The following is a 24,570-nucleotide window of genomic DNA, read 5'->3' on the forward strand; positions in this document are numbered from 1 at the left end:
TTCCGCCTTTCCGGCGTCGGCCACTTCCGCGGCATTCAACCTCCAGCTCCCGGTTCTTCTCGCGAGGAGGAACAAGATCATCCGGCAAGCTGTAGAGGATCCGCTCACGCTGAAATATCGAATGGCTTCTTTGGCAAGAATTCCCCTCACTGGTATGCTCACTCTCAAGATTCTTGCTTTCTTCTTGTTTTTCTTGAGCTTGTACACACTTTGGTTTTTCCCCGGGTTTTTCTCTTCACTCGGCAGTGTGAAGTGTGGACTTGTATGCTTGCGATCTTGCTTTGCTTGTGATGTTACACATTCTTTGCTTGCAATCTATTTTGATCTTCTCTTTTCTAAGAACCTTTTCTTCGCTTGAACTTGTGATTTATTTTGACGATCTTCTCTCTTTTTTTTTTTTATGTCATAGAGGACGAGCTGCCGAAGCTCAACGCTCTCGGAGTGGCTCTCTCTCGCGAGCAACTCCATCACTACATGAGGGACGCAAGTGTGCAGCTTGCCGCCAAGAAGTGCGAGCGTCTTTTTTACGCGCGGCTAGCCTCGTGGATTCTCGTTCCCTCGTTTGAGGAGCTGGAGCCGGCATGCAAGCAAATGCATGCTCTCTACGGCAAGAGGTTCCTGCCGGTGGGACCTTTGCTTGATTGCAACGAAGACCACCACATCCAGGTAAGTCGCGATGTTTCGCAGAGTTTGCATTCGTGATAGCAAGTACTGAGCCAAAACTAATCTCTTTTGCCATGTCTCTCCAGAGCCTAGCGGAAGGAAATGAAGACCTTGCTTGGTTGGATCAGTGGCCTCCAGGATCGGTGGTTTACATCTCCCCTGGCACGAACTTCTACTCGTCACTGGATGAGCTTGTGGCTGTGGTTGGAGCTCTCGAGGCTCTCGAGCAGCCATTCTTGCTGGTTTGTCGGTCGGACGAGGAGAAGCTTCTCCAGGAGCTCGGCCGGGATCGTGACCACCCAAGCTGGCGCACGTCGCCATGGGTTCCTCAAAAGTTTGTGCTCGACCACCCAGCCACAGGTTTGTTTTCCGGTCGTGTTCTTGACTCCGTGAAGTTCTAATTCTTCTTTATAGGAGCTTTCGTTACTCACTGTGGATGGATGTCCATCCTCGAGGGCGTTTCCAGCGGCGTGGCAATGGTTGCTTGGCCGCGCGAGCATGGAGTGGAGCACACGGACCATTACCTCAACAGCAAGTGCATCGTCGAGGACTGGAAGATCGCCATCGCCATGAAGAAGTGCAGCAGCAGTGGCAAAGTCTCGCGCGAATCTGCGAGGGAGAGCTTCGAGGAGCTGCTGCACGGCGAAGGTGGCAAGCGCGCGAGAGAAAACGTCGCCAGGCTCAGTGATCTGGCGAAGACAGCCGCAGCTCCTGATGGTTCTTCGGCCAAGAACCTCAAGACCGCAGCGGACGCCATCAAGAGTGGCAAGCTCGTTGGGTACGTTCCTTATCAATTTCTTTCTCAGTTCAATTCTCTTTTTTCCAGCACCGACACAGCTTTGCTCGCGCGAAAGATGCACATGAATCCCTGGAATCTCTCGGAAGAAAAGCGAGCTCACTTGAAGAGTATCCTTGATTCTGCTCCAGCTCCAGCTCCAGCGTCTGGATTCCTCCGCTAAACAACTGGTGATGTTATGCTTTTCTTCGTTTCCTAGCTTTGGTCCTTAGTTTGCATTCCAGACAAGTCCAGGCGCAACTTGGATCATCCCATAGATTTCGTGTTCTTCCGGAGTTCACGGAACGAGCATTGGAGATGATTTCGTAAAGTTCTTAAAGAAGAGAATATCGTTAAATCTTATTGTCAGGAGCAAATAGGATAGGTTTCTCTAGGGCGAGAATGCTGCTCTCCTCTTCGCGATCGTTCTTTACATTCGGCAATGGCGCGGCATCGCTGTGCCAGCGGCATCAGGTCAAATCCAGCGCCAGGGTAGGCGCGGCGAATCGCGGCGGCAGGGGCGCGGCGATCATCCGATGCTCGCGGAGCAAGACGGGCAGCGCGTGGCGGAGCAGCAGCGACAAGGAGGAGGCGCGCAAGATCCTGGAGAGGAGCAAGAAGGAGCTGGGGCCATACCCTGGCAGGGGCAAGGTCGTGAGGAACAAAGCGCTAGTGCTGGAGCTGGCCAAGGGATTTAGGGGCAAGAAGGTGCACAGGATTGCGCGGGATCGGGTCGCCAAGGCCCTGGAGCACTCGTATCGTGATAGGCGGAGGAAGAAGAGAGATTTCCACAAGCTGTGGATCACGAGAATTGGGGCTGCTGCTCGACTCCACGGGGTAAGAATCGCGTTCTTCCTCAACATTCTTCTTCTTCTTAGTTCTATTTCTTCTCCACATCTTCTCTTCTTCACAGTTTCTTCTTCTTCTTCTTATCAAAGTTCTCTGTGTTCTCCACATTCTTCACGGTTTCTTCTTCTTATCAATGCTCTATTTGTTCTTCACATTCTTCACAGTTTCTTTTTCTTCTTATCGAAGTTCTATTTCTTCTCCACATTCTTCACAGTTCTTCTTCTTCACAAGTTCTCTTTTTTTCCTCCACATTCTCTTCTCGTCACAATTTGGGCCAAGCTGACTGACTCTTTTGTCTTTCTTTCTGGATAGCTTGGGTATAGCGAATTCATGCACGGGCTCAATCGCCAGAAAGTGGAGCTCAATCGCAAGCTACTGGCAAACATGGCGATCTTGGATCCGGATTCTTTCAAGAGCCTGGCAGACTCAGTCTCCTCTCTTCCTCCGCTTAAGGTAAGTCTACTTATCCCTTTCTTTCTTGTCTTTTGACGATCCATCTTGTTGCTCGCAGTCCTCAATGATATGAACTATATTCTTTTGCCTTGCAATGATCTCTAGGGAACGATTGAACCTCAAAGCAAAACGTTTGAGAGAAAATCTCGTGTAAACTTACGAAGAATCAAAATCAGAACTTCCGGAAAATGGACGGCTGAGATTAACCCAACGGCTAGGTCTGTTTAGGGTTCTTGGGAGGCCACACAGCCGATCTATTTCTTCTGGAATTTCGCGTATGTGATCAGCACTGTGAATGCGAGCGCAAACACGGCCGGGAAGACGATGTGCATGAATACCACGAATCGCAGGCCTTCCTCCTGGTATCCATAGTAGTCGCGAATGAAATTCTTCACACTGGATGATTTGCTCTGTCCAGGAACTTCGATCGGCGTCTCCACATCTCCCAGCTGCGAAGCTAGGAGGCCATAGAGCGTCCAAGTTGGGGGGCACAGCCAGCTACACCATCGCCACCACGGTGGGATTTTCTGGAAAGTGGAAAGGATTTAGTCACAGGGATGGAGCTCTAAGAAGATGGAACTAGAGATGGATAGATTGATAGTCACAGGGATGGAACTGGAACTGGAGATGGCAGTCACAGGGATGGAACTCTAAGAAGATGGAACTAGATATTTGGATATTCACAGGGATGGAGCTCCAAGAAGATGGAACTAGAGATGGATAGATGGATAGTCACAGGGATGGAACTCTAAGAAGATGGAACTAGATCGGATAGATAGCTCGCGATCGATCAACTTACAGCCAGAGGGATGATAATGCCGGAGAAGATGTTCCAGGGGACGAGAGCTCCTTGCGTGAGCACGGCCATTTGGAAATTGGACGTCATGGCTACACCAAGCATTCCAAACAGCGTGTAGTTTAGGCAGGAGCCAAAGATGAAGAACACGAAGTAGAAGAACTTTGCTGGTGTCCATTGGAGGCCGACGAGGAGATAGATCAGGAGGCTCTGGGATGCTGCTTGGAGGAGTATATAGGGGACTTCGATGATCACCTGGAGTGGAAGTTTGGTTTTTAGATCCAGGGAATGGTCGGATGGAGTTTTTTTATACCTGTGAGAGAGCAAAGGCGTGTGGAGAATACATTCCAGCGGCTACTTCTCGGTAGAAAACTTCTCGCTCCATGATCACTTGCGGCTGGACGCTGATAGAGTCCGAGATGCCAACGTAGATTGTGGAAGTGTACATGGCCCCGAGCAAGTTGAAGATGTCCTGCTCGGTTTTTCTGCGAGCAAAGTCTGGTAAGTTTGAGCAGAAAAGGTGGTGTGGCTTACAGCTCCTTTCCAGAGTTCCAGAACATGGTTCCGAGTAGAAAGCCAACGACGACTCCATAGAACATCCGGGAGTAGAAGTAGATTGGATTTCGCCAGTAAGAACGGTGCTGCTTCCACAAACAGGTGTAAAACTGCTCCAGGAATGGCTTGGAGTATGTAGTCCGGAAGTGCAAGTCTTGGGATTGTGGAGCTGGGACACTGATCGCTCTTATGAGGTTCTGGTTTCTCCTGGAAGAAAGCTTTAAAAAATCTGGCGAAGGGGGGGAAAGCTTACCCGTAGAGTGGTGAGTTCTCGTAGATCTCGACTAAGTTTATTCCGAGAAGTTCTTCCTTCGACTGAGTGGTAGCTTCCATCACCCAGGTTGCTGGATTCTGGCCGTCCTTTATCTTTGGAATCCCGGGAATGGCCTGGTTTACGGAGGAGACAAAGAAGATTATCAGCGACAAGAAAGAGAACGGAATACTACCTCGAAATACTCTATCAAGTGACAGGATTCTTTGCCAAGAGGTCCGGCATAAATGAGTTGTCCTCCACGTTTCATGAGGAAGAGCTACACCGAAACGAAGAAGGAAGAGGAAGTTGGCGATGGGGTCCTAGATGCATCACAAGCAAGTACCTCGTCGAAAGATTCAAAGATGTCGATGCTCGGTTGATGAATCGTGCAGATAACAGTCCGGCTCGAGTTGACAGTGTTTCGTATGGCTCTCATAACTATGGCCGCCGCTCGAGCATCCAGACCCGAGGTTGGTTCGTCGATAAACAGGATAGATGGATTTGCAACGAGCTCTACAGCAATCGTCAGGCGCTTGCGTTGCTCGGTCGAGAGGCCAGACACGCCGGGAACTCCTACTGAGACATTTCGTATGCTGTCAAGCTCCACAAGCTCCATTACTTCTTCGACGAACCTCTGCTCAAAAGTTTAGATCGTCAACTCTGGAAGGGAATGAAACAAAGCCCATACGGACCAGCACGGTTTCGTGATTCACGTCTTGTGGGAGACGCAACCACGCAGAGAAGACGAGCGACTCATAGACTGTCACATGAGGCGAATGGATGTCAACCTGTTCGCAGTAACCAGAAACTCTTGCGAAGGTTTTGTGGTTTTTCGGGTATCCAGAGACGCTGAGTTCTCCTCGGACGTACCCCACGGTCTTTCTTCCGGCGAGAACATCGAACAGTGTAGTCTTCCCAGCGCCAGTCACGCCGATGAGTGCCGTTAGAACTCCTGGCCGGAGAGCTCCACTTACATTGTGTAGCAGCTGCAATCTCTTGGTATCACTCTTGGGATGGCTTTTCTTATCCTGGAGCATCAGTGTCAGGAATACACTCTAGGAGACAAAACGAAAAACTTTACCAAGTTAACTTCGTAAACGATGTTCCGGAAAGCCAGTGACAACGGCAAGGAAGGTAGGAGAACTTCTCCAACACCTCCATCTTCGATATCCTCAGCTGCAAAAAAGTTGTAAGTGTATTTTTTGTGCTTTCATGTCCTTTGAGCTGAAGTCACCAACTCACCTTTTTTTCTTGCAGTTGCCTCGCTACTGTTGCTGTAAATTGCGGTGCAAGGTTTTCTCAGAGCTGTCACAAGACCTGGTAAGTTTTCTCGCCACCAATAACTTGTCCGTCTATCACTTACGGTTAAGGTATGTAAGTGCTAGAACGTAGAGTGCATTGAACACCAGTGTTGAGATAACCAGTCCTGCGAGTCCAATCCAGTACCATTCTGGATTTGGAAACATTCCTCGGGTCTTTAGCAAAACCTCCCCAACTGTGTGTGAAGTTCCAGTTCCAAATGTTGGCTGCATGTGTTTTCAGACAATTATCCATTGTAGATTGGTGCTTTCGTACCTTGCTCCACCGTTGCGCATAGAACTCATTGACAGCTAAAGCGTTCTGGCCATACATGTAAGGAGATGTCCAGTAGCTCCATAGCCACCATGGTTGGATGTTTTCTGGAGAGTCGTTTCTTAAATACTAACCTTTAGTTTTCTTGCAGGAAGTACCTCTTGATTTCAAATAGCCTCCATTTGCCACCGTTGTTATGAAGAAGAAGAAACCGAACGTACTCGTAATTGTTGGACTTCGAGCGATGGCTCCAATGCACCGAAACATGGCGAACGAAGCTTGGTTCACCAAGAACAGTAGCACAAAGTGCTTGAAAAATCTGTGAGTAGTCTCTTTATCCCGCACTTTAGGACCATAGGAAACTGACTTACCTGGTAAACTCGGGAGCAAACCCAACTCCCCAGTATGTAATGCAGGTCCAGATTGCCACGTCCATGAAACTCATCGGGATCCTGAAAAATATCGTTGGCAATGCCCAAGACCAAGCGGGATAAAACTGCGAATCTCGTTGCTTGTAAAAGGCTTGAAGTCTCGTGATTGTGAGTGTCATCTCAGGTAATCCACGGTACATGATATTCATGATCATGTAGAACAGAACACCCATAAATTTGTTTGCATCTTGGACGGTCTCATGATGCATTGTTGTTCGCAGGAATATGGTCGAGACAATCACCGCTATAATCGAGCCCTTTAAAAAATAATGGTGTTGGTTTCCTTTTTATTAAAAAGGTGAGACTCACCTGAATTACGTTGCTAGTCACATGAACGTAGAGATTACGTTTTATCAGTATGATTTCTCTTGAGCAGCAGGCCAGAAACAGCTTCCAGGAACTCATCTTTGGTTCCTTTTTCCCTGCAGGATAAACTTTCTTCAAGTCCTTGAGCGTGAATTCATCAGCCCGGTATCGTTGAAAAGCAGCAGCAAAATCTTTTCCCGATACAAACCGGTAAGCTTCTTTATCACCGCACCAATAACCTTTTTGATCTTTTCTTGACACTACCTGCATTTCCCAAGACTTTAGAGGAACATGAATGTGTTGTATACGACTGACCTCTTGTAAATAATCTGCTACTCCTTTTCTTGCAGGACATTTGAAGCCTTGGGCCTCAAGAAATTGTAGAACACCTTCTCGAGTTCCATGGTATACTATATGTCCTTCCGCAAGGAGTATAAGATCGTCAAACAGCTCGAAAACCTCTGGGGGTGGTTGCAGCAGCGAGATCAGCATCGTTTTGCTCAAAGCTTTCACGGTTTGCTGCAGGAAACTGATCATTCGGTACGTGGTGGAGCTGTCCAGTCCCGTAGAAATTTCATCCATGAACAAAATTCTTGCGGGACCAGCCAGCACTTCTCCTGTAAGTGATTGTTCATGGTTAATATTAAAGTTTTTGGTTATTGGTGATGCTGACCTGCTGTGAGTCTCCTTTTCTGTCCTCCAGATATTCCTCGCTGAAGAGCATTGCCTACGATTGTATCGGCGCAAGTGTCCATGCCAAGAACCTGATTCCATATCTCGCTCGAGTTTGAGAACCTTGAAAGGGTTATAATGGACAGAACAAACCTGGATCATGTATTCGCACATGATGCTGGGCTTTGCATCGTCACCAGCAGCAGCCTGGTCCACAAGAGATTTCGTTAACATAAACGACTCCTCGAGAAAAGAAATCTCACTCTCATGAAAGCTTCAACGTCTGGATCGGGTATGATTCCTGCTGCCTTTTCTCTTTTCTCGACTTCTTTAAAAATCTCTGTTTGCGTGCAAGCAGAGAGTCGTATCAAGGCCAAGATTCCTCTAGGAAAGTTTTCTTACCTCCTTGGTGACCGGCGCCTTGGCATCGCACTGCGAAGTTCAGTGTTTCTCGAACTGTAAGCTCGGATAGATGCAAGTCCCGCTGGCTGATGTACGCGATCTCGTTCCGGAGGGCGAATTCGTCGCGAGTGCATCCATTGTAAGTCACCTCTCCCTTGCATTGGATCTTACTGGCGAGTGCTAAGAGTAAGCTTGTCTTGCCAGATGCGGGTGGACCAAGCAGCAGCGTCAGCCTTGGAACCAAGCATGAGATGAAACAGTAAAGAAAGAGAGAAGAACTCCTCTCGTTATCAACCTGGAAGGTCTGACAACACCATCGACGCTGTGTAGGATGTTAATCGATTGCTTGTTCGATGGCAGGACATGGAGCAAGCTCAGGAAGCTCTAGAAAGCTTGTCAAAAACAGGCCATCAACTTGAAGAAGAGACCAACCTGGACGGTGTTGACGAAAGAGTTTGCAATGCTGGAGATCGCTCGGCTGCTCCTGGTGTAAACATCGACGCTGAGCTCCAAGCCATGGAACCTCACCTCAACCTCTGGGAGCTCAACTCCGACGCTGTGGTAGAAAACAAGGTATCGTCAGCTTTTTTCGATCGTTTTCCTTCATTTTTTTACTCGTTCTTACTTGTCTAGCCTCGATCGAAGCTTGAGGAGGAATCCCTCGTGATCGTCGCCCTTGCTGCTACTAAGGTTCGTGGCCTCCATCTTCCTTGCTCGCTCCCTGGAGGATGGATTTACGTATATATATATTTAAAATGCTCGTGGCATCTCGCGGTGGGGCAGCAACGGGGTAATGCGATTCCATTTTTTGCTATTTGGTCAATTTACAGGGTGAGTGGGAGAAGAATCATGGATGCTCTCAGTGGAATCTACGTGATTGTTGTGTTTTTCCAAGACAGATCGATAAGGACGATTTTGTTTTCTGTCCTCCAGAAAGCATGTGTGTATATTTGATACAGTAGAGAGCTTAATCTCTATCCTAAGCAGAATTAATTACCAGAGTTCGCTGCCAACTAACTTCTCGGGAATTCTTTGAAAAGTTGGTGCACAAAACACTGCATGTCATATACTTTGCTTGGTGCTATAAGAGAAAGCTCTGCTCTGAAGTGGTAACAAAACATCTCAAGGGTTCTCTAGCTTATTAGATAAATTATAGAAGTATAGCTCTAATGGCTCAAGCCAAGGCTCTACTCTTCTTTTACTCTTTCATTGCCCTTGCTGCAAGCATTGCAGTGGCAACCAATACCACTGGATGCTTCCCAGGTAGGACTTACAAGAAATATTTCTCCACATGATAGCTATTTAAATTCCAAACTATCACAGGGGATGCAACTGTGCAGATGTACACTGGGGAATTTAAGTTCATGAGGGAGCTCAGTGTTGGAGACAAGGTGAATTGACCTCATTGCAGCTTCTAGAAATTGGTGAGGTGTGTTTTTCAGGTTGCAGTGGGCAAGAATCTTTTCTCTGATGTGTACGCATTCGGCCACAAGGATGCCGATGCCATTTCGGAGTTTGTGCAAGTGCACAGTGGCGCAAACATGTTGGAACTCACTGCAGGCCACTTTGTTCCTGTTGATGTCAATGGGAAGCTCGTGTACAAGAGAGCTGAGGATCTCAAGGTTGGAGATTCTCTGTGGGAATCATCTCAAGTCACGGGTACAAATTTCATGATATCATTTTACTTTTTTGACACTTGTTTACATTCCACAGAAATCTCAAAGGTTGAGAAGCTGGGTCTCTACAACCCACTCACTCTGTCCGGCAACATCATGGTTAACAACGTTCTAGCTTCAGCTCACAGCGAGTGGTTCCTGGACTCCATCTTTGATGCCGTCGGCGCAACCGAGTACCTCCCATACGCATACCAGGCCGTGCTTGCTCCAGTTCGTGCCATCTACAACATCGTGGGCAAGGAGATCTATGCAAAGGGCTATGGCGCCATCGATTCCATCGCCAACGTTGCTGAGTTTGGAACCAAGTATGGAGGAAGCATTGCTCTCACGGTTGGAATCGCCGGCGCCGGACTTGTGCTGGCCTCCAAGGCCTAAACATCCCAAAAGTAAATAAGTCAACTTAAAGCCGTAAAGAATGTATATATTTCAGAATTTAATTTGAAATTAAAGCAAAAACATAAAAATTGCTGGGGCATTCCGAGAATTGAACTCGGGACCTCTCGCACCCTAAGCGAGAATCATACCACTAGACCAAATGCCCAACTTGTTACCTCCATCTAGATCCCTGGAACAAGAACTGGTGAGCTTCCCGCTCGCAGGGCTTCGTTTGCCTCCTCCAATCTTAACTCCACTGTCTCCGTTTTGATCTCCATGCTCGAAACCACTCGCAAGAACTCGATGGCATCCAAGCGCATGAGATTCGCGACCGACAGCACTCTCCTCTCGCCCCAGATCGCCGCGTATGGAATCGAGGGGACTGGAGTCATGTAAATCTCGCCGCAAACCACCACCCCGCCCTTGCGAATGGCTGCCAGAGCGAGCGGTACCCCACCGAAGCAAAGATGATGGCGGCGTCCAAGAGTTGTGGAGGCGACGCGGTGGAATCGCCCGACCAGGTGGCTCCAACCTTTCGAGCAAAAGCTTGCGCCTCTACGTCGCCCGGTCGAGTGAAACCATACACTTCATGGCCTTCGTGTCTCAACACCTGGAAGATCCAAAGCTTTTGTACGATTCGAGAGCGGTGGAAGAGCTCGGTGTACCTGAGCAGCAATGTGAGCAGCAGCTCCAAATCCATAGATTCCAAACTTGCGGGGTTTGGGCATTCCAGGCGTGATCCCAGCCATCCTGAGCGATCGATAGCCGATGAGACCGGCGCAAAGGAGTGGAGAGGCTTTCACGTCCGGGTAATTCTCCGGAAGGGAGAAGCAGTAGGCACTGTTCGCAACAGCGTACTCGGTATAGCCACCATCGATCGTATAGCCTGCAAGAAAGAATCTTTTTCCATGCAAAGAAGAACTGGAAACGAAGAATAAAGAACTTGAAAGCTTTCTCACCTGTGAAGCCTGGCTCGTCACACAAATTCTCAGCTCCATCCACACAGTAGCTGCAGCTCCCGCAAGTTCTTCCCAGCCAAGGAATTCCCACTCTAGCTCCAATTGAAAACTGCAAGCGATCCACGCCTCGCCCGATCTTATCCACCAGTCCCACGATTTCATGACCAGGGATTATCGGAAGATTGGGCTCCTTGAGCTCGCCGTCGACCTGCGCGGCGATTCTTGGAAGGAAATCAAAGCCTGGCGCATACCAATGAAGATCCGTGCGGCACACAGCGCACGCCGAGGCCTTGACGCGGACCTGGCCGTCGCGAGGCTCTGGAATCGGGAGCTTCGTGAGCTTGAGAGCGCTTCCAGGAGCTTCAAACACCATAGCTCGCATCATAGTGGGAAAATATTTAGGGTTCGTTAGAATTCACCCAGTTAAAAGAAGAATATTCAAATTAGATCATCCTCTCCATGTGGCAATGATTTACATGGGTAAGCAGCTGGTCTTCGTGGGGATGTTTGCTGCTCAGAGGACACCCTCAATTGCAATCTATAACTGTCTCCTTCTTGAGACCAAAGGAGTAGATTTCTCAAGGGTTTTGAGTGCAAGAGGGGTGCACACAATTGTGGAGTTTGCTGCCAAGAAAGCCCATCTGTGAAGGCGTAGACAAAAATAAAATTGCTTTGCTGAATTGCTTGAAAATGTGGTGCTGGTGAGCCTCAAAGCACCCTGTAGAAATCAGTGTGTGAAGCTACTTTGAAACGATCGAGAGCTGCCAGAAAAGCCCATTTTGGGTTTTAGGGGAATCTCCAACAAACTTCCAGATGGATGCTTTGAATATATTCTAAACTATTAATTAACTTGGGATAGAAAAAGCCCAAAAGCGCATCAAGCACTGATATGGTACTCGTATACCACCCCCGCTCGAAAACCACACGAGGCGTGGTCTTTCTCTTGCAGGTTTTAGCACAGCTCCAAAGGCAAGTCAAGAAGGCGGTAGCGCTAATCTCGATGATAATCCTCCTCCTCCTGGTAATCGCGGAGCTCGAGCACCGAAATATTTCGGATCACCACGTCCATATTGGTTTTGGATATGTTCAAGTAAAATGGATCCGTGGCGCAATGGTAGCGCGTCTGACTCCAGATCAGAAGGTTGCGTGAATGAATCGCCTCTCCGGCGCCTGCGGCTCTTCAATCCACGAGAATGTGCTCGAGGAGCTCCTCGCAGCTTGCCCGCTGCTTGAGGATCTGCGTCCATATTCTTGAGCATCTGTCCAGGCTCACGGTGTCAAGTGGCAGCCTCTTGTTGGGGAGGATATTGGGGATATGGCAGGGATCCATTTTCGAAATTTTCCTAGACACCCAGTTGACTACCCTCGAGGTTGGCAACTTGTCACAGGACATCTGCCTCAGTTTCAAATCGGAGAGCCTGGAAGTCCTGAAGATCAACACCTGCTTTAAGCTCAACAGGAAATGTGACATGCTCTGGAGCTTGGAAATTTCTGGATCCTGGGAGCTCGATAAATTGGTGAGCCTCTTCAAGCTCACGCCCACAATTACAGACCTTCACCTCCACCATCTGGACAGCATTTCCCTTCTTCTGGAGCCCTTGTTAACTTGCGAATCATCGATTTCCACTCCGGCTTGTAAGAGGTGTGTGAAACACTTGGCTCGTTGTGGTTTCCTATTTCTTAGACACCCTCTAATCTTCTTCTTCTTGTAGGCGCTCCTAGGCCACAGCAATCCACGTAACTTGGACGCACTTGATTTCCACCTGTGGTTAACAGTTCGGGAGTCCTTTGGTGGGAACTCCACTGACGATGATAGTTCTTTCTTGAGGGACTTGTTCAGATGCCAGGGAGCCTGTAAACCTCACACGGACTGTAGGGTTTTGAATTAAAAAGAGAATATTCTTTACATTTAAACGTAAAGTAAAATGGATCCGTGGCGCAATGGTAGCGCGTCTGACTCCAGATCAGAAGGTTGCGTGTTCGAATCACGCTGGGTTCATTAGAAATTTTATCTATGCGTATTAGGGTTTTTGGAATCTGGAGAGAATGGGGACGCTCGACAGGCTGCTCCAGGAGGAAATCCAGGGCGAGGCGCGGCTCCTCGATGATCCCGTACAGGACGGCGACGAGGAGAGCGCGCAGGTCGGGAGGATCATTTACAAGGCTTCATTCGAGGAGATGGAGGACCGATTTGTGAACTACGACTCTGTCCAATGGTGCTTGATCTCGCTGCTGCTAGTTCTTGCTTGGGGAGCGGGAATTCTTATGCTTCTCTACTTGCCCGTGAGGAGATCCATCATGAGGAGCGATTTTAGATCACGAAAGCTCTATGTGACCGACAATGCGATTGTCTACAAGGTATTATTTCTTACGACTCATAAGCTTGAATTTCATTTGCTTGTTTCTAAGGTCTCGAGACCAGCTTGGTTTCCATGTTTTGGAGTGAATCGAACGGAAAAATGCCTGATGCTACCTCTCGTGACTGACGTTGTCATCGAGCAAGGTTTCGTTTTTCTTCTTTATTTTCATTCTAGGATAGAGCTTCCGGCTTGTTGGATTTTTCAAACCTTTCAAACTAAGTTCTCGGTGCGTGGTTTAGACAGTGTGATTCCCGTTCACTTTCTTCGCAGGATGCATGCAATCGGCTTTCAACCTTTCATCTCTAAGGATCGAAATTGCCGGGAGATCCAAGCCTTCTCCGAGCGACGACGTGCAGATTCAAGGACTGGCAAATCCTACGCTCTTCCGAAAAGTAAGGACTATCTTCTAGGAAAAAACGAAGAAGCAAAACCAAACATTCTTTCAGGTTGTGCTGATGGTTGCTTCCAGTTTGAAGCCTCTGCCTCGTCTCAATGATCACGACGTGGAAGACCTTCCTGTCCAGCCTTCCTTGAGCAAATCGAGTGCTTGGACTTGGGGCCAAGGCACTGGATTGTCTTCCTGGCAGGTTAGTATACTTGCGTATAAAAAATTCATGCATACTCTTTTTCCTTCTTTTTCTGTAGATGGGCTATTTGCCTCTCAAAGAAGAAGCTGGCTATAGCTACAGTGACAACAGCAGCGAGAAGCTCTTCGAGAAGCTTGAGGACATAAGAAACTCTCTCAAGGTTAATTTGCATGCAAGTTTTCTTCTGATATCACATGTTCTTGTGCTATCTTTTTCATGTTTTCCAGAGAATAGAAGTTCTCGTTGAAGCTCAACAGCAATCACCAAAGCGTTGAACGAAACGTACGAGGATTTGGAATCCATGTTATGTGTATAGAACAAATTGGATCCGTGGCGCAATGTTATGTTCATGTAAGTAAATGAAAAGTTAAAACTGATTTCTTCTCACCGACCGATTTGTCTATTTGTTCAATATGATAGAGCATATTTTCAATGATACGTCCTGTTTGAAATTTCGTGTCTATCATATGTTCAATGTGATAGAGCATATTTTCAATGATACTGTCTGTTTGAAATTTCGGGTCTTTCATATGCTTTTTTTGCTACTATTTAACACCTGTTTTACAGTGTTATTGCAGACTTCAGTTTTATGTTGTGATCTTTCGTTCTAAATGGCTCAAGCCAGCGCTGTCCTCTTCCTTTTCTCTTTCATTGCGTAGGACTTTCAAGAAATATTTCTCCATCTAACTTCCAAACTATCACAGGAGATGCAACTGTTCAGATGTATACAGGGGAATTTAAGTTGCTCAGTGTTGGAGACAAAGTAAATATTTGCTAGACTTTGGACTTTAATAAATATGCACAAAATTGTGCAGGTTGCAGTGGGCAACAATGCTTTCTCCGATGTGTATGCATTCGGCCACAAGGATGCCGACGCCATTTCGGAGTTTTTCCAAGTGCACAGCGCTTCAAACATGCTGGAGCTCACTGCTGGCCACTTTGTTCCTGTTGACATCAAGGGAAACCTCGTGTACAAGAGAGCTGAGGATCTCAAGGTCGGAGACTCTCTCTGGGAATCATCCCAAATCACTGGTAAGGAAAGAAAGAACTTTCATTTCTATTAACAATTTGATACTTCCAGAAATCTCCAAGGTTGAGAAGCTCGGTCTCTACAACCCACTCACTCTCTCCGGCAACATTATGGTTAACAACGTTCTAGCATCGGCTCACAGCGAGTGGTTCTTGGATTCCATCTTTGATGCCGTCGGTGCAACCGAGTACCTGCCATATGCATACCAGGCGGTGCTTGCTCCAGTTCGCGCCATCTACAACATCGTCGGCAAGGAAATCTATGCAAAGGGCTATGGCGCCATTGATTCCTGCGTCAACGTTGCTGAGTTTGGAACGAAGTACGCAGGAAGCGTTTCTGCAATTGCCGGACTTGTGCTGGCCTCGAAGGCGTAGACAAAGCAGACGTAAATAATCGAAGTAAATGTGAGTGAATTTCGTTGCTGTTAAGCAAAGCTGTGTAAGCTCTCTATCCGGTAGCTTGGGTTCGAAGCCAGGGATGACTAGCATCCAGTGTGCGCTAATTTTCCCCAAGCTGCTGCTAACATATTGATATTCTTTTTCGTAGCTCGTCCTGGGCTGGAGACGTACGGAGCAGCATTTGGATGTGTGGAAGCGATGAGATAGATTTAAGAGCAAAAGAGTTGTCATGCCTGGAAGCGGGATGAGAGAAGCCATCAAACTCAAGCATGCACACCCTTGAGCCTCTCTTTTGTTTGGGTGGCAAAAAAGTGGCCATGAGGAATGTAAGTTATGACTAACTCCTTCGAAAATGCCACGGCAACGAGATGGCAATATCCACAGAGCCGTAGGAGCCAAAGAGAGCGATGTAAGCCAGTCTGGATCAAGAACATGGACTGGTGTTTGTAGCTAACAGAATACCCAGGTCCAAAGAGGAAAGATGTTCCAAAAGTGACAGTGCATCCTGGTTGCAAAGAGAACTTGCAACAGGCTTGTCCTGTTGTGGTGATGTTTGTCGCTGCGTGTTGAGAAGAATGTCACGGCCTTGTGTCCCAAAGATGGTGTGAAGTGAAACCTGAAAAAGTTATGAAAGTGATCAGGGTATCAGAATGGGCAACGCCCTTGGAAGTGACTGAATGGTGAAAGTATGGAATGAAAATTTTAGAACCTTGAGAAAAACTTGGAGAAAGCATGAGTTTCAGGGACGAGCAAGATTAATGCAACCTCAAGACTGGAAACCCCAACTCAAATGAAGCCACGTGATCTTAAAAAGAAGAAGAAAAGTGAAAGAACAAAGCAGAAAAGAAAATTCACTAAAGCCGACTGGATTTTGCTGCTCACTTAGAAGAGAGTGGTTGAACAAGGGTTGCTCAGTCCCAGTAGGCTGAGAAATCCAGTGAGCTGGAGACTTGTCCAGCCTCTTTCTCGATTCTAGCACCACTTGAGGAGTCACAGGAGACACCCACAGAGGACCAGACAGTGGTCACGAAGAGTTTGGATGCATTGCATGCAAGTTTTGACATGGATGATCATGAGGCTAGAGTTTGTGATACACTTGTTGTGGAGGGCAGTTTTTGAGGAGGCTGATGAGTTCATTTATGCAGATGCAAAGGAATTGATGTTGGTTGTTGGTTCTTCAGTTATAGGCATTTACCACAGCTGTGGGGTTCTTCAGCTATAAGTATCTACTATAGCCCGTGGGGGATTTGACAATACAATGTCAATAGCCGTTGACAAGAATATTTTAAGAATATTCTAGCACACTAAGAAAATATTTTGTTAAGATTTTAGAAAATTAATAATTTTAAAAATATTTAGATTTGTGTAAACTATCAGTATCTAGTAGCAATACTTGCTATTTAATAGAGGTTTTGCCTTATCAACTCATTTAAAGAAGAAATTATTATTTTAATATTTAATAATTAGTATTTATACTAATTATTTAAGCAAGCATCCTCTAATTTATAATGTATATTTATATTTAATTTATTATTATTACATAAAATCCCTATTATAAGAAATGTCATATGTTATTTTAGATGTAATTTATAAATAAAAATTATTTATCTTATATTAAATTTGAATACAATACTAATATCTAATTCTTTTTCAATGTCATGAACACCTTATGTTAAGATATTGCAAGGTGATGAATCTGAAGTTTAACATTTGGATCCATCCCAAGAAGCATACAATATACAAAATATATATTAAAAGTTTGATATTGAAAAAAGTATGCAGAAGTGCAATTTAGAATTGGTTGATTATGATGTTGTAAACCTTCATTTAAAATATCAATTCTATAATTGAGAACTATATTCTCGTGATGACAATATTGCTACTTGATGTTGACACTTTTAGCTTCCACCTTCAACTGTAATGCTTTTGAGTATATTGCCTTTGTTTCCTTTGATCAAGTATTTATAATTTTCATACATTTTTTATTTTTTATTTTTTATTTTTGGATCTTTTTGAGAATAGTGTACTATAAAGTGTTTTCTTCAAATTTAAAGCCTGCTTCAACTAAAGTCTAAAGTTCCATATTTGTCAAATTTACCTTTTTTTCAATTGGCTATGTATGTTTTGGTTTTTGGATAATTTGTGTTACAAGAGACCATGTATGCAGAACTTTTATTAGACAAAACCATATAAACTGATCATAGAGGATGACTATATTATTGTTATCCCCAAAAAATAAAATGTTGGAGTGCATAGGGTTCCTATGGTAATCTATTTACCATATAATTTTCCTCCAATCTAGACAAGATACTTGACTGTAGATCCTACTCCAGGTCGACATATAACCCACTCAATCTTATGAAACTTTTATTCTTTAACTTGGAAGCACTTAAGCTCTTGGTTGCTTAGAAGCACTAGTCCTCTTTGTTCTCTAGTACCATACTCATATTTGGGATGGTGCAAATCTATTAGTTGCATCGATTCACTTACTTGTCATTTCCTTCTGATAGTTTCAAAGATTCAAAGGTTTTATTGTAGATCAAATTCCTATGAGACACAAATTCCTAAACCCCAAAGTGGAGCTAAAAGGGTGCCACATGGTAGTGGTTGAGATAGAAGCTAAACGAGTGTAACACGTTTGGACTAAAAAACTACGACTCGAAAAGTCGAGAGCGGGAGTGGAACTCCCAAGGAAGTGTTTGAGGAATGAGTACGAAGTAAGCAATAAATGAGTTTCTCAAAAAGGGATACAAAAGGACCAACACATGACACGTGGAAGAGTCCAAGATGGACCCGAGATGGAGTCCGAAATGGATCTGAGATGGAGTCTGAGATGGACCTGAGATGGAGTCCGAGATGGAACCAAGACCGAGACCGAGACCGAGTTCGAGTTCGAAATCGAGACCAAGACTAAGTTCGAGTCTGAGTTCAAATACTAATACAGGTTGTTGGGTGAAAGCACAAAGTGATCGTCCCCCAAGGGAGCTGCAGGGGGTTCCAAAAGCATAGTAGGGAGAGTGTGGGGGTTAGACCCTAGTGGAGCTAGTTTGGCCTAGGAAGGCTATACCCAGGTGTTGGGTGATGAGATAACCACTGGGAAGTCCAAGACTAAAGTGAATACGAACTGACAAAGTGGGGTAGCTTAGTAAAGTTTTCAAGAGCTAGCTCTAGTTCCCCTGGGAGATCAAATGGTTAATACTCCCAGTCCAAACATGGGTGGCATTACCTACTTGGATACCTAGTGTGGCTCAATGGAACCTCGCTCTAGCCTTATGACTAAAGCACCCAAAGGTAGAAGGTGGGGAGAGTACCCATGAGGCCTATGTAGGGCCACAGTCTTCCAAAATGTTGTCCTAGAGTCTCAGATGGTGGAAAAAAAGAGGAGCAGTCCTCTGGTGTAGTGACTAAAGATGTGGTCACATGGTGAGGAAGTCCCAAAGAACAAGGGGATTTAGTGGTTGAGCCTGTGAGCCTTGATCCAGTGGCAGTGTTGGCAAACACAACCATGGGCAAAGAGGGACTTGGTGGGGACCGAAAAAGAGAGATTGGGGAAGGTTATTCCCTATGTCTGTAGGCATCTTAAGGATGCTAAAGAGTGGATCTAGGATGACCACTCATGGACGGATGGCCTGGTCTTTGAGAGATGGGACTGTGATGCAAGTGGTGTTGGACCACTAGTATAGTAAAGGTGAATAAGCATGGCCTTAGCCTAACAGGCTGATATGTTAGTGGTACCTTTGGGTGCTAGTCATGGGATTAGGCACATAAAGCACTTGGACCAAATGCAAAAGTTGAATGGTAGGGATGCCATTCTTGGGGCTAGCAAGCCCGAAGTCCAGATAAGACTTATGGAGGTTGTGGGATAGGATAGAAATCACCAAGTCATTCCAACAAGCTTCAAATAGAGATACATGTTTAGAGTTGCTTATTTTTGCTAGCCACATCACATGGTAATTCTTAATAAGATTTATTGTTAGAATTTGGGTAGCAACTATTTCAAAACTCATCTATAATAGAAAGAAAATTAACAAAAAAGATCAATGCTAATACTTGCTCACTTGATAAATAACTAAAGTCCCCCAATATGGAAAATGAATAAACCATCATACCAACCAAGTCTATAGTTCTAGAATTGCTTTCTCATAAGCATTACCTTTAGCCCACCATAAGCTTATAAACTTATATTGCTTTTATGCATCTTCTAAAGTGTTTACAATCTCTAGTACAACTACTTATGCTCATTTATAGTATATATGGTTTTAACCCTTTATCCTATGATGATTTACCATATGATAACTATGAAGCGGAGCCTAAACCTTTCATGTGCCATGTATTATATACCACATGTCCAAAGGACAGTAGTGCAACGAGTTTCAAGGCTTTGGGCCACTAAATGAAAGAATGGAGCCAAACTTCTAAGCATGGAGCCAAGGAACGAAGGCACTAGAGCACGGAATGACTCCCAAGTGTACAACCCAAGGAGCGAAGGGACAGGAGCATGGAGTGATTTAGAACAGTCTTAGAGCATTTAGCATCCCAATGCTAGAACCAGTACATATAACGAAGTCAAACAGAGTTTGATGCTATTTTAGCATACCAGTTGCCTAATGTAAAGATATGGGTACTCCATCAACTAGCATAATATGGAACTTAGGCTTAGACCCAAACGGATGCAGAACAAAGACAAGTATGCAAGCGAGAGTTAAACTATGCCTCAGGTTGGTCAGCCATGCCCGACATACCCACTATCCTCTACTATACATTTAAAACCCCCCACAGCCTACCCCTCCCTGGTGAGGAACACACGCTTTGAGCTTTCACCTTTAGCTACCCTTAATATTAGGAGTTAGTTTCTGGGATAAGTTTAAAACTTATTAAATATGGAATGTCCCTAGATTGCGAATTTGGATACAGAATGAACACTATTGTGTTTAGAACAATCTCTACATTCTGGAGATATGCCAAATTAGCAAATCTAGACACTTTCCATAAATAGCATTTGGGACTAGAATAAGACTAACACAAAGGGCATAATAGTGAAGGTGTTTGGTAGACATGGTAAATTATCATCCAGCAATATTGAGGGATTAATCTCAATATGCAAAAGTTCTTGTCATTAGCCAATGTAAAACATAACGAGACGGGAACTCCTTACCCGGCTAAGTATGTTTAATTAATAGTATATAGGAATTCCGTCCTTATGCTTGTCCGGTCTAAATACACTCGAAATACCTAGTTAACTCCACTAGCATAAGAAGGATTGATAAAGGGTCTAGCAATATCGACCTTCTGCCGTCATAGTAGTAAGGAAAGAATATTTGAAAGGATTAGCTAATAAGTAACTTTCGATAGTCGAAGTCACATTCACAACATCATCACAATATTTAACTTAAATGCATTTCTCCATATGTCTATATACACTTTGCTCCCAATGGAAAAGGCAACTCCTCTCTTGGCCGACTAAAACTTGTTTGGCTAATAGCTCACTAATTTATTTGCGCTTCATCATTCATGAAACCATAAAACATTAGTGGTGTTGAAGATCTTGTTTCAACTTGGTATATTTTCTTCAACAATGTCCAAAAAAGAACTTGAGTTGGTGTGTCTTTTCCTTTCATCTCATAAACAGCTATCATCATCAAAGATTGTGCTTTTTTATAAAATACATTATTAATATAAGAGTTGAATAAATATATATTTATTTTGAATCATACATAATGACAATTATTGTAGACCATTCGGGAATTTTGTGTTTATGATCAAAGCACACCCAAGAGTATTGCAAATCCATATTTAGCTGCATTTACTTAACGAGATCAACTCCAAGTCCAATACCATCCACTGATATTTTGTAAACATGATATTATTTTTCAACTTCAACTTATAGACTTTAGTACCTCAAAAATAGATCCACTATCTATATGTCTTTTTATATCTACATTTTTTATTGAGTCTGCCATTAAAGAGCTTGCTATTGCCAAGGATGCATATGGCTCTATAAACAACTAAAGAGAATGATTTATAAAGTTTAAATATAGAGGTAAAGTGCTAATGAATAAGAGTGCACCTTTTTTTTGAATCGGTTAAAGGCTTTAGTGTGAGACACAAATCCCTAAGCCCCAAAGTGGAGCCAAAAGGGTGCCACGTGGTAGTGGCTGAAGGGAAAGCCAAATGAGCGTAACACGTTTGGACTAAAAGCTTTAACTCAAAAGGTCGAGAGTAGGAGTGGAACTCCCAACAAAAGGCTCGAGGAACGAGCACAAAGCGAGCAATAAGTGAGTCTCTAAAAAAGGGACACAAGAGGACCATTACATGACATATGAAAGTGTCCAAGATGGAGTCCGAGATGGACCCGAGAAAGAGTTCAAGATGGACCCGAGATGAACCCGAGATGGAGTCCGAGATGGACCCGAGATAGAGTCCGAAATAGAGTCCGAGATGGAGTTTGAGATGGACCCAAGATGGAGTCTGAGATGGAGTCTGAGATAGACCCGAGATGGAGTCCAAGATGGAGTCTGAAATGGACCCGAGGTGGAGTCTGAGATGGAGCCAAGATGGAGCCGAGATGCAGCCTGAGATAGAGACTGAGATGGAACCGGGACTGAGACTGAGACCGAGACCAAGACTGAGACCGAGTCCGAGTCCGAGTCCGAGACCAAGACCGAGTCCAAATCCGAGTCCAAGACCGAGACTAAGACCAAGTTCAAGTCCGAGTCCCGAGTCCTCAGTCCGAGTCCGAGTCCGAATACTAATACAGACAGTTGGGTGAAAGCCCAAAGCAATCGTCCCCCAAGCAGGGGGGAGGGGGCGCTGTAGGGGGTTCCAAAAGTATGTAGGGGTTGGAGCCCAGTGGAGCCAATTTAACTAGGAAAGGCCAGTTTGGCCCAGGAAGGCTGTACTCAGGTGTTGAGTGATGAGTTGGGAAGTCCAAGACTAGAGTGAATATAGACCGACAAGCGGGGTAGCTTGGTGAAGTGTTCAAGAGCCGGCTCTAGTTCCCCCGGGAGATCAAATGGTCAATGTTCCCAATCCAATTGTGGGAGGCACTACCTACTTGGATACCTGGTGTGGTTTAATGGAACCTCGCTCTAAACCCATGGCTAGAGCACCCAAAGGCAGAAGGCGGGGAGAGTACCCATGAGGCTCGCGTAGGGCCACAGTGTTCCAAAATGTTATCCTAGAGTCCCGAATGGTGGAAAGGAAGAGGAATAGTCCTCTGGTGTAGTGACCAAGGATGTGGTCACATGACAAGGAAGTCTTAGAGAACAAAGGGACTTAGTGGTCGGACCTCTGGGCCTTGGTCCAATGATAGTGTTAGCAAACACGGCCATGGACAGAAAAGGACTTGGTGAGGATTGGAAAAAACATGTTGGGGAAAACTATTTCCTATATCTACGGGCATCCTAAAGATGTGTAAGCTCCTGAGTTTGGACTTCCCGAGAGGTCACCCAGCCCAGTACTATTCAAACCCAAGGACGCTTAACCCCAAATATCCCAAGACCCTTAACCGATTGGAAAAGGGGGTGCACTCTTATTCATGGGCCCTTTCCCTCTATATTTGAACCCCTATGGATCGTCTCTCGAGTCGTTCCCTTTGGTTGCTTATAAGATGCTAAGGAGTGGATCTGGGAGGATCACTTATGGACAAATGGCCTAGTCTTTGAGAGACAGAACTGCGAGGCAAGTGGTGTTGGACCACCAGTGTGACAAGGTGAATGGGCATAGCCTTAGTGTAATAGGTTGATATGTCGATGGTACCTTGGGGTGTCGGTCATGGGATTGGACACATGGAGCACTTAGACCAAGTGCAAAGGTTGAGTGGCATGAATGCCATTCTCAGGGCTAGCAAGCCCCAAGTCTTGAATTGGACTTATGGAGGTTGTGAATGAAACTCCTCCAAATGGTCGGAGGTGTGGTTAAGTGACTAAAGTAAAATGGAAAAATTAGTCACCTATTTGGGGCTAAACGTCCTTGGGTTTGAATAATACTAGGTTGAGTAACCTCCCAAAAAATCCAAATTCAAAAACTTACATTTGGTATTAAAGCAGATTTTAGGTTTGACTCTGCTGATTGGCTAGGGGAATTACACTATATGTTGATTAACACCTAACAAGTCCAATTTTCTCTAGTTGGGCTTGACCCGAGGGGTAAGGTGTCAAAAGAGCAGGGCTCTCAAGAGAGTTTTTGGCTCTTAGCTTTCATTCACGAGAGTGTGAACTTGCAAAGAAATGTAATGATAAATAACCGAAGAGAACAACTTGATAGATAATTTATAAAGTTTAAATATGAAGGAAAAAGACGCATGAACAAGAGTGCACTCCTTTTTCCAATCAGTTAAATATATTTGGATATTTAGGGTTAAATGTCCTTAAGTTTGAATAGTGAAGTCCAACTTCTCATTTGCTATTGAAGAAAAAACCACTTTATTCCAAATTGCTACATCATTTGAACTTATTACAAACTCCTCTTGCTTCTATAATCAAATTTGGTACAAAATACACCTAAAAAACCTCTATCACTATAACCCAAAGTGATTTTATACTTTGAGCCCTTTATAACATTATAACCTGATCAAATTGAAGCCCAAAGAAAGCATATAAAGATCTTTTCTCTATTAGTGACTCCATTTCTAATAACAACTCTCTCTTAGTGAATTCTTATAGTTGTAACTTTTTTTTTTTTTCCAAAGCTTTAAAGGTTTTTAGGGCTGATATCAACATTAAAATTGGGTTGGGTTATTAGCAACTAAGGTTTCTAAACGAGAGATGGGTTGAGGATGGCAAAAAGTAGCAAACACAAAAGTAAAAAACACTCACTTCTCACTATTGCAAGAATTGCCATAACACCACCCGAGCTCATCAAGCTTGCCCAGCTCGGGCCACCATGGCCACTGCACAATGGGGAGTGTGGCATCGTAGCTCCAAAAACTCTTCCCCAAGGCTTCTACATATCATGCTTGTACCTTTGGCAGCTCCTTTGGGACTGCCTATGGGCAGGATCAATGCTAGAGTTTGACAAAGCCCTAGCCAATGCTTCCACATTTCCACATTTTTTTGGTTGAGCTATCAGGCTGGTGATACGTGGGCCAGTCACAACAAGTTTGATCATACACCCTCCCTGGGTGGTATAAGCCTTAATACATATCAGGACTTACGGTGACATCACTGGGTAGTTCCTCTTTGAGCTTTTGACTTGCTCTTGAGCATTTCAGTTTGCTCACAACCTAGTGAAGAAAGGCCAGAATTAAAGGCTTTTTTGTTAGTGGGTCACTAGTTTTTTTGCCAAGATCATTTTCCAATCTACACATTGATTAATATAACACAGATCTATTGACATGTCTGGTTGACGTGCACAGTAAGTTAATATGGCTTGCTTGCTGAGACCTCAGTGTAGTAAGACACTTGGTGGCTGTTTCCATGTTCCAAGTCTTGCACAAATCTTAAGAACTGGAATGTAGC

At 44.9% G+C, this 24,570-nt stretch overlaps 8 protein-coding genes and 2 non-coding genes across 13 annotated transcripts in view; 7 read left to right on the top strand and 3 right to left on the bottom strand.

Moving 5' to 3' along the window:
* Positions 1-114: 114 nt before the first annotated feature.
* LOC9634422 (anthocyanidin 3-O-glucosyltransferase 7) lies at positions 115-1,796 on the top strand. 2 transcript variants are annotated; one of them, XM_024664786.1, is made up of 6 exons: positions 115-152; positions 410-666; positions 750-1,023; positions 1,078-1,441; positions 1,490-1,629; positions 1,684-1,796. In XM_024664786.1, exons 1-5 carry the CDS (start codon positions 122-124, stop codon positions 1,620-1,622), a joined length of 1,059 nt encoding a protein of 352 aa, XP_024520554.1. In that variant the 5' UTR covers positions 115-121; the 3' UTR covers positions 1,623-1,629; positions 1,684-1,796. The 2 variants fall into 2 exon arrangements, with proteins under 2 accessions (XP_024520554.1, XP_002991016.2); XM_002990970.2 differs by having other exon boundaries at positions 1,490-1,796.
* On the top strand, positions 1,783-2,929 carry LOC9633750 (50S ribosomal protein L20). The gene is made up of 3 exons (XM_002990971.2): positions 1,783-2,275; positions 2,600-2,740; positions 2,799-2,929. The coding sequence occupies exons 1-3, from the start codon at positions 1,841-1,843 to the stop codon at positions 2,811-2,813; spliced, it is 591 nt and encodes a 196-aa protein (XP_002991017.2). The 5' UTR covers positions 1,783-1,840; the 3' UTR covers positions 2,814-2,929.
* Positions 2,897-8,734, bottom strand: LOC9633751 (ABC transporter G family member 39). The gene is made up of 19 exons (XM_024664814.1): positions 8,353-8,734; positions 8,160-8,283; positions 8,023-8,111; positions 7,728-7,960; positions 7,589-7,665; positions 7,479-7,532; positions 7,327-7,417; positions 6,969-7,270; positions 6,657-6,917; positions 6,288-6,604; positions 5,920-5,995; positions 5,037-5,399; positions 4,760-4,978; positions 4,538-4,621; positions 4,345-4,478; positions 4,071-4,298; positions 3,850-4,021; positions 3,540-3,791; positions 2,897-3,267 (listed from the first exon to the last, which is right to left on the bottom strand). The coding sequence occupies exons 1-19, from the start codon at positions 8,430-8,432 to the stop codon at positions 2,995-2,997; spliced, it is 3,429 nt and encodes a 1,142-aa protein (XP_024520582.1). The 5' UTR covers positions 8,433-8,734; the 3' UTR covers positions 2,897-2,994.
* A 93-nt stretch (positions 8,735-8,827) lies between these two features.
* LOC9634423 (warthog protein 4) lies at positions 8,828-9,878 on the top strand. Its single transcript, XM_002990972.2, has 4 exons — positions 8,828-8,990; positions 9,051-9,118; positions 9,170-9,386; positions 9,441-9,878. The coding sequence occupies exons 1-4, from the start codon at positions 8,897-8,899 to the stop codon at positions 9,776-9,778; spliced, it is 717 nt and encodes a 238-aa protein (XP_002991018.1). The 5' UTR covers positions 8,828-8,896; the 3' UTR covers positions 9,779-9,878.
* TRNAP-AGG lies at positions 9,873-9,944 on the bottom strand. Its single transcript has one exon. It is a non-coding gene; the product is annotated as a tRNA-Pro (tRNA).
* A 387-nt stretch (positions 9,945-10,331) lies between these two features.
* Positions 10,332-11,122, bottom strand: LOC9633752 (alcohol dehydrogenase). The gene is made up of 2 exons (XM_024664815.1): positions 10,738-11,122; positions 10,332-10,664 (listed from the first exon to the last, which is right to left on the bottom strand). Exons 1-2 carry the CDS (start codon positions 11,120-11,122, stop codon positions 10,366-10,368), a joined length of 684 nt encoding a protein of 227 aa, XP_024520583.1. The 3' UTR covers positions 10,332-10,365.
* A 1,542-nt stretch (positions 11,123-12,664) lies between these two features.
* On the top strand, positions 12,665-12,736 carry TRNAW-CCA. Its single transcript has one exon. It is a non-coding gene; the product is annotated as a tRNA-Trp (tRNA).
* A 29-nt stretch (positions 12,737-12,765) lies between these two features.
* On the top strand, positions 12,766-14,071 carry LOC9634424. Of its 3 annotated transcripts, none has more exons than XM_002990973.2 (6): positions 12,766-13,095; positions 13,147-13,240; positions 13,368-13,489; positions 13,544-13,684; positions 13,743-13,844; positions 13,912-14,071. In XM_002990973.2, the coding sequence occupies exons 1-6, from the start codon at positions 12,784-12,786 to the stop codon at positions 13,957-13,959; spliced, it is 819 nt and encodes a 272-aa protein (XP_002991019.1). In that variant the 5' UTR covers positions 12,766-12,783; the 3' UTR covers positions 13,960-14,071. The 3 variants fall into 3 exon arrangements, 2 of the variants coding, with proteins under 2 accessions (XP_002991019.1, XP_024520611.1); XM_024664843.1 differs by having other exon boundaries at positions 13,746-13,844; XR_002991050.1 differs by having other exon boundaries at positions 13,147-13,489; positions 13,567-13,684.
* On the top strand, positions 13,996-15,171 carry LOC112342678 (warthog protein 6-like). The gene is made up of 4 exons (XM_024664844.1): positions 13,996-14,035; positions 14,389-14,447; positions 14,500-14,716; positions 14,766-15,171. The coding sequence occupies exons 2-4, from the start codon at positions 14,406-14,408 to the stop codon at positions 15,086-15,088; spliced, it is 582 nt and encodes a 193-aa protein (XP_024520612.1). The 5' UTR covers positions 13,996-14,035; positions 14,389-14,405; the 3' UTR covers positions 15,089-15,171.
* Positions 15,172-23,995: 8,824 nt separating this feature from the next.
* The window catches only part of LOC9633753 (warthog protein 6), a 2,078-nt gene continuing 1,503 nt past the window's right edge, over positions 23,996-24,570 (top strand). Inside the window, exon 1 of the mRNA XM_024664817.1 lies at positions 23,996-24,121. Coding sequence (XP_024520585.1) covers positions 23,996-24,121 — 126 coding nt within the window. The remainder of the gene's footprint in view (positions 24,122-24,570) is intronic.

The sequence above is a fragment of the Selaginella moellendorffii genome, unplaced genomic scaffold, assembly GCF_000143415.4.
Source record: "Selaginella moellendorffii unplaced genomic scaffold, v1.0 SELMOscaffold_114, whole genome shotgun sequence".
NCBI lineage: Eukaryota > Viridiplantae > Streptophyta > Lycopodiopsida > Selaginellales > Selaginellaceae > Selaginella > Selaginella moellendorffii.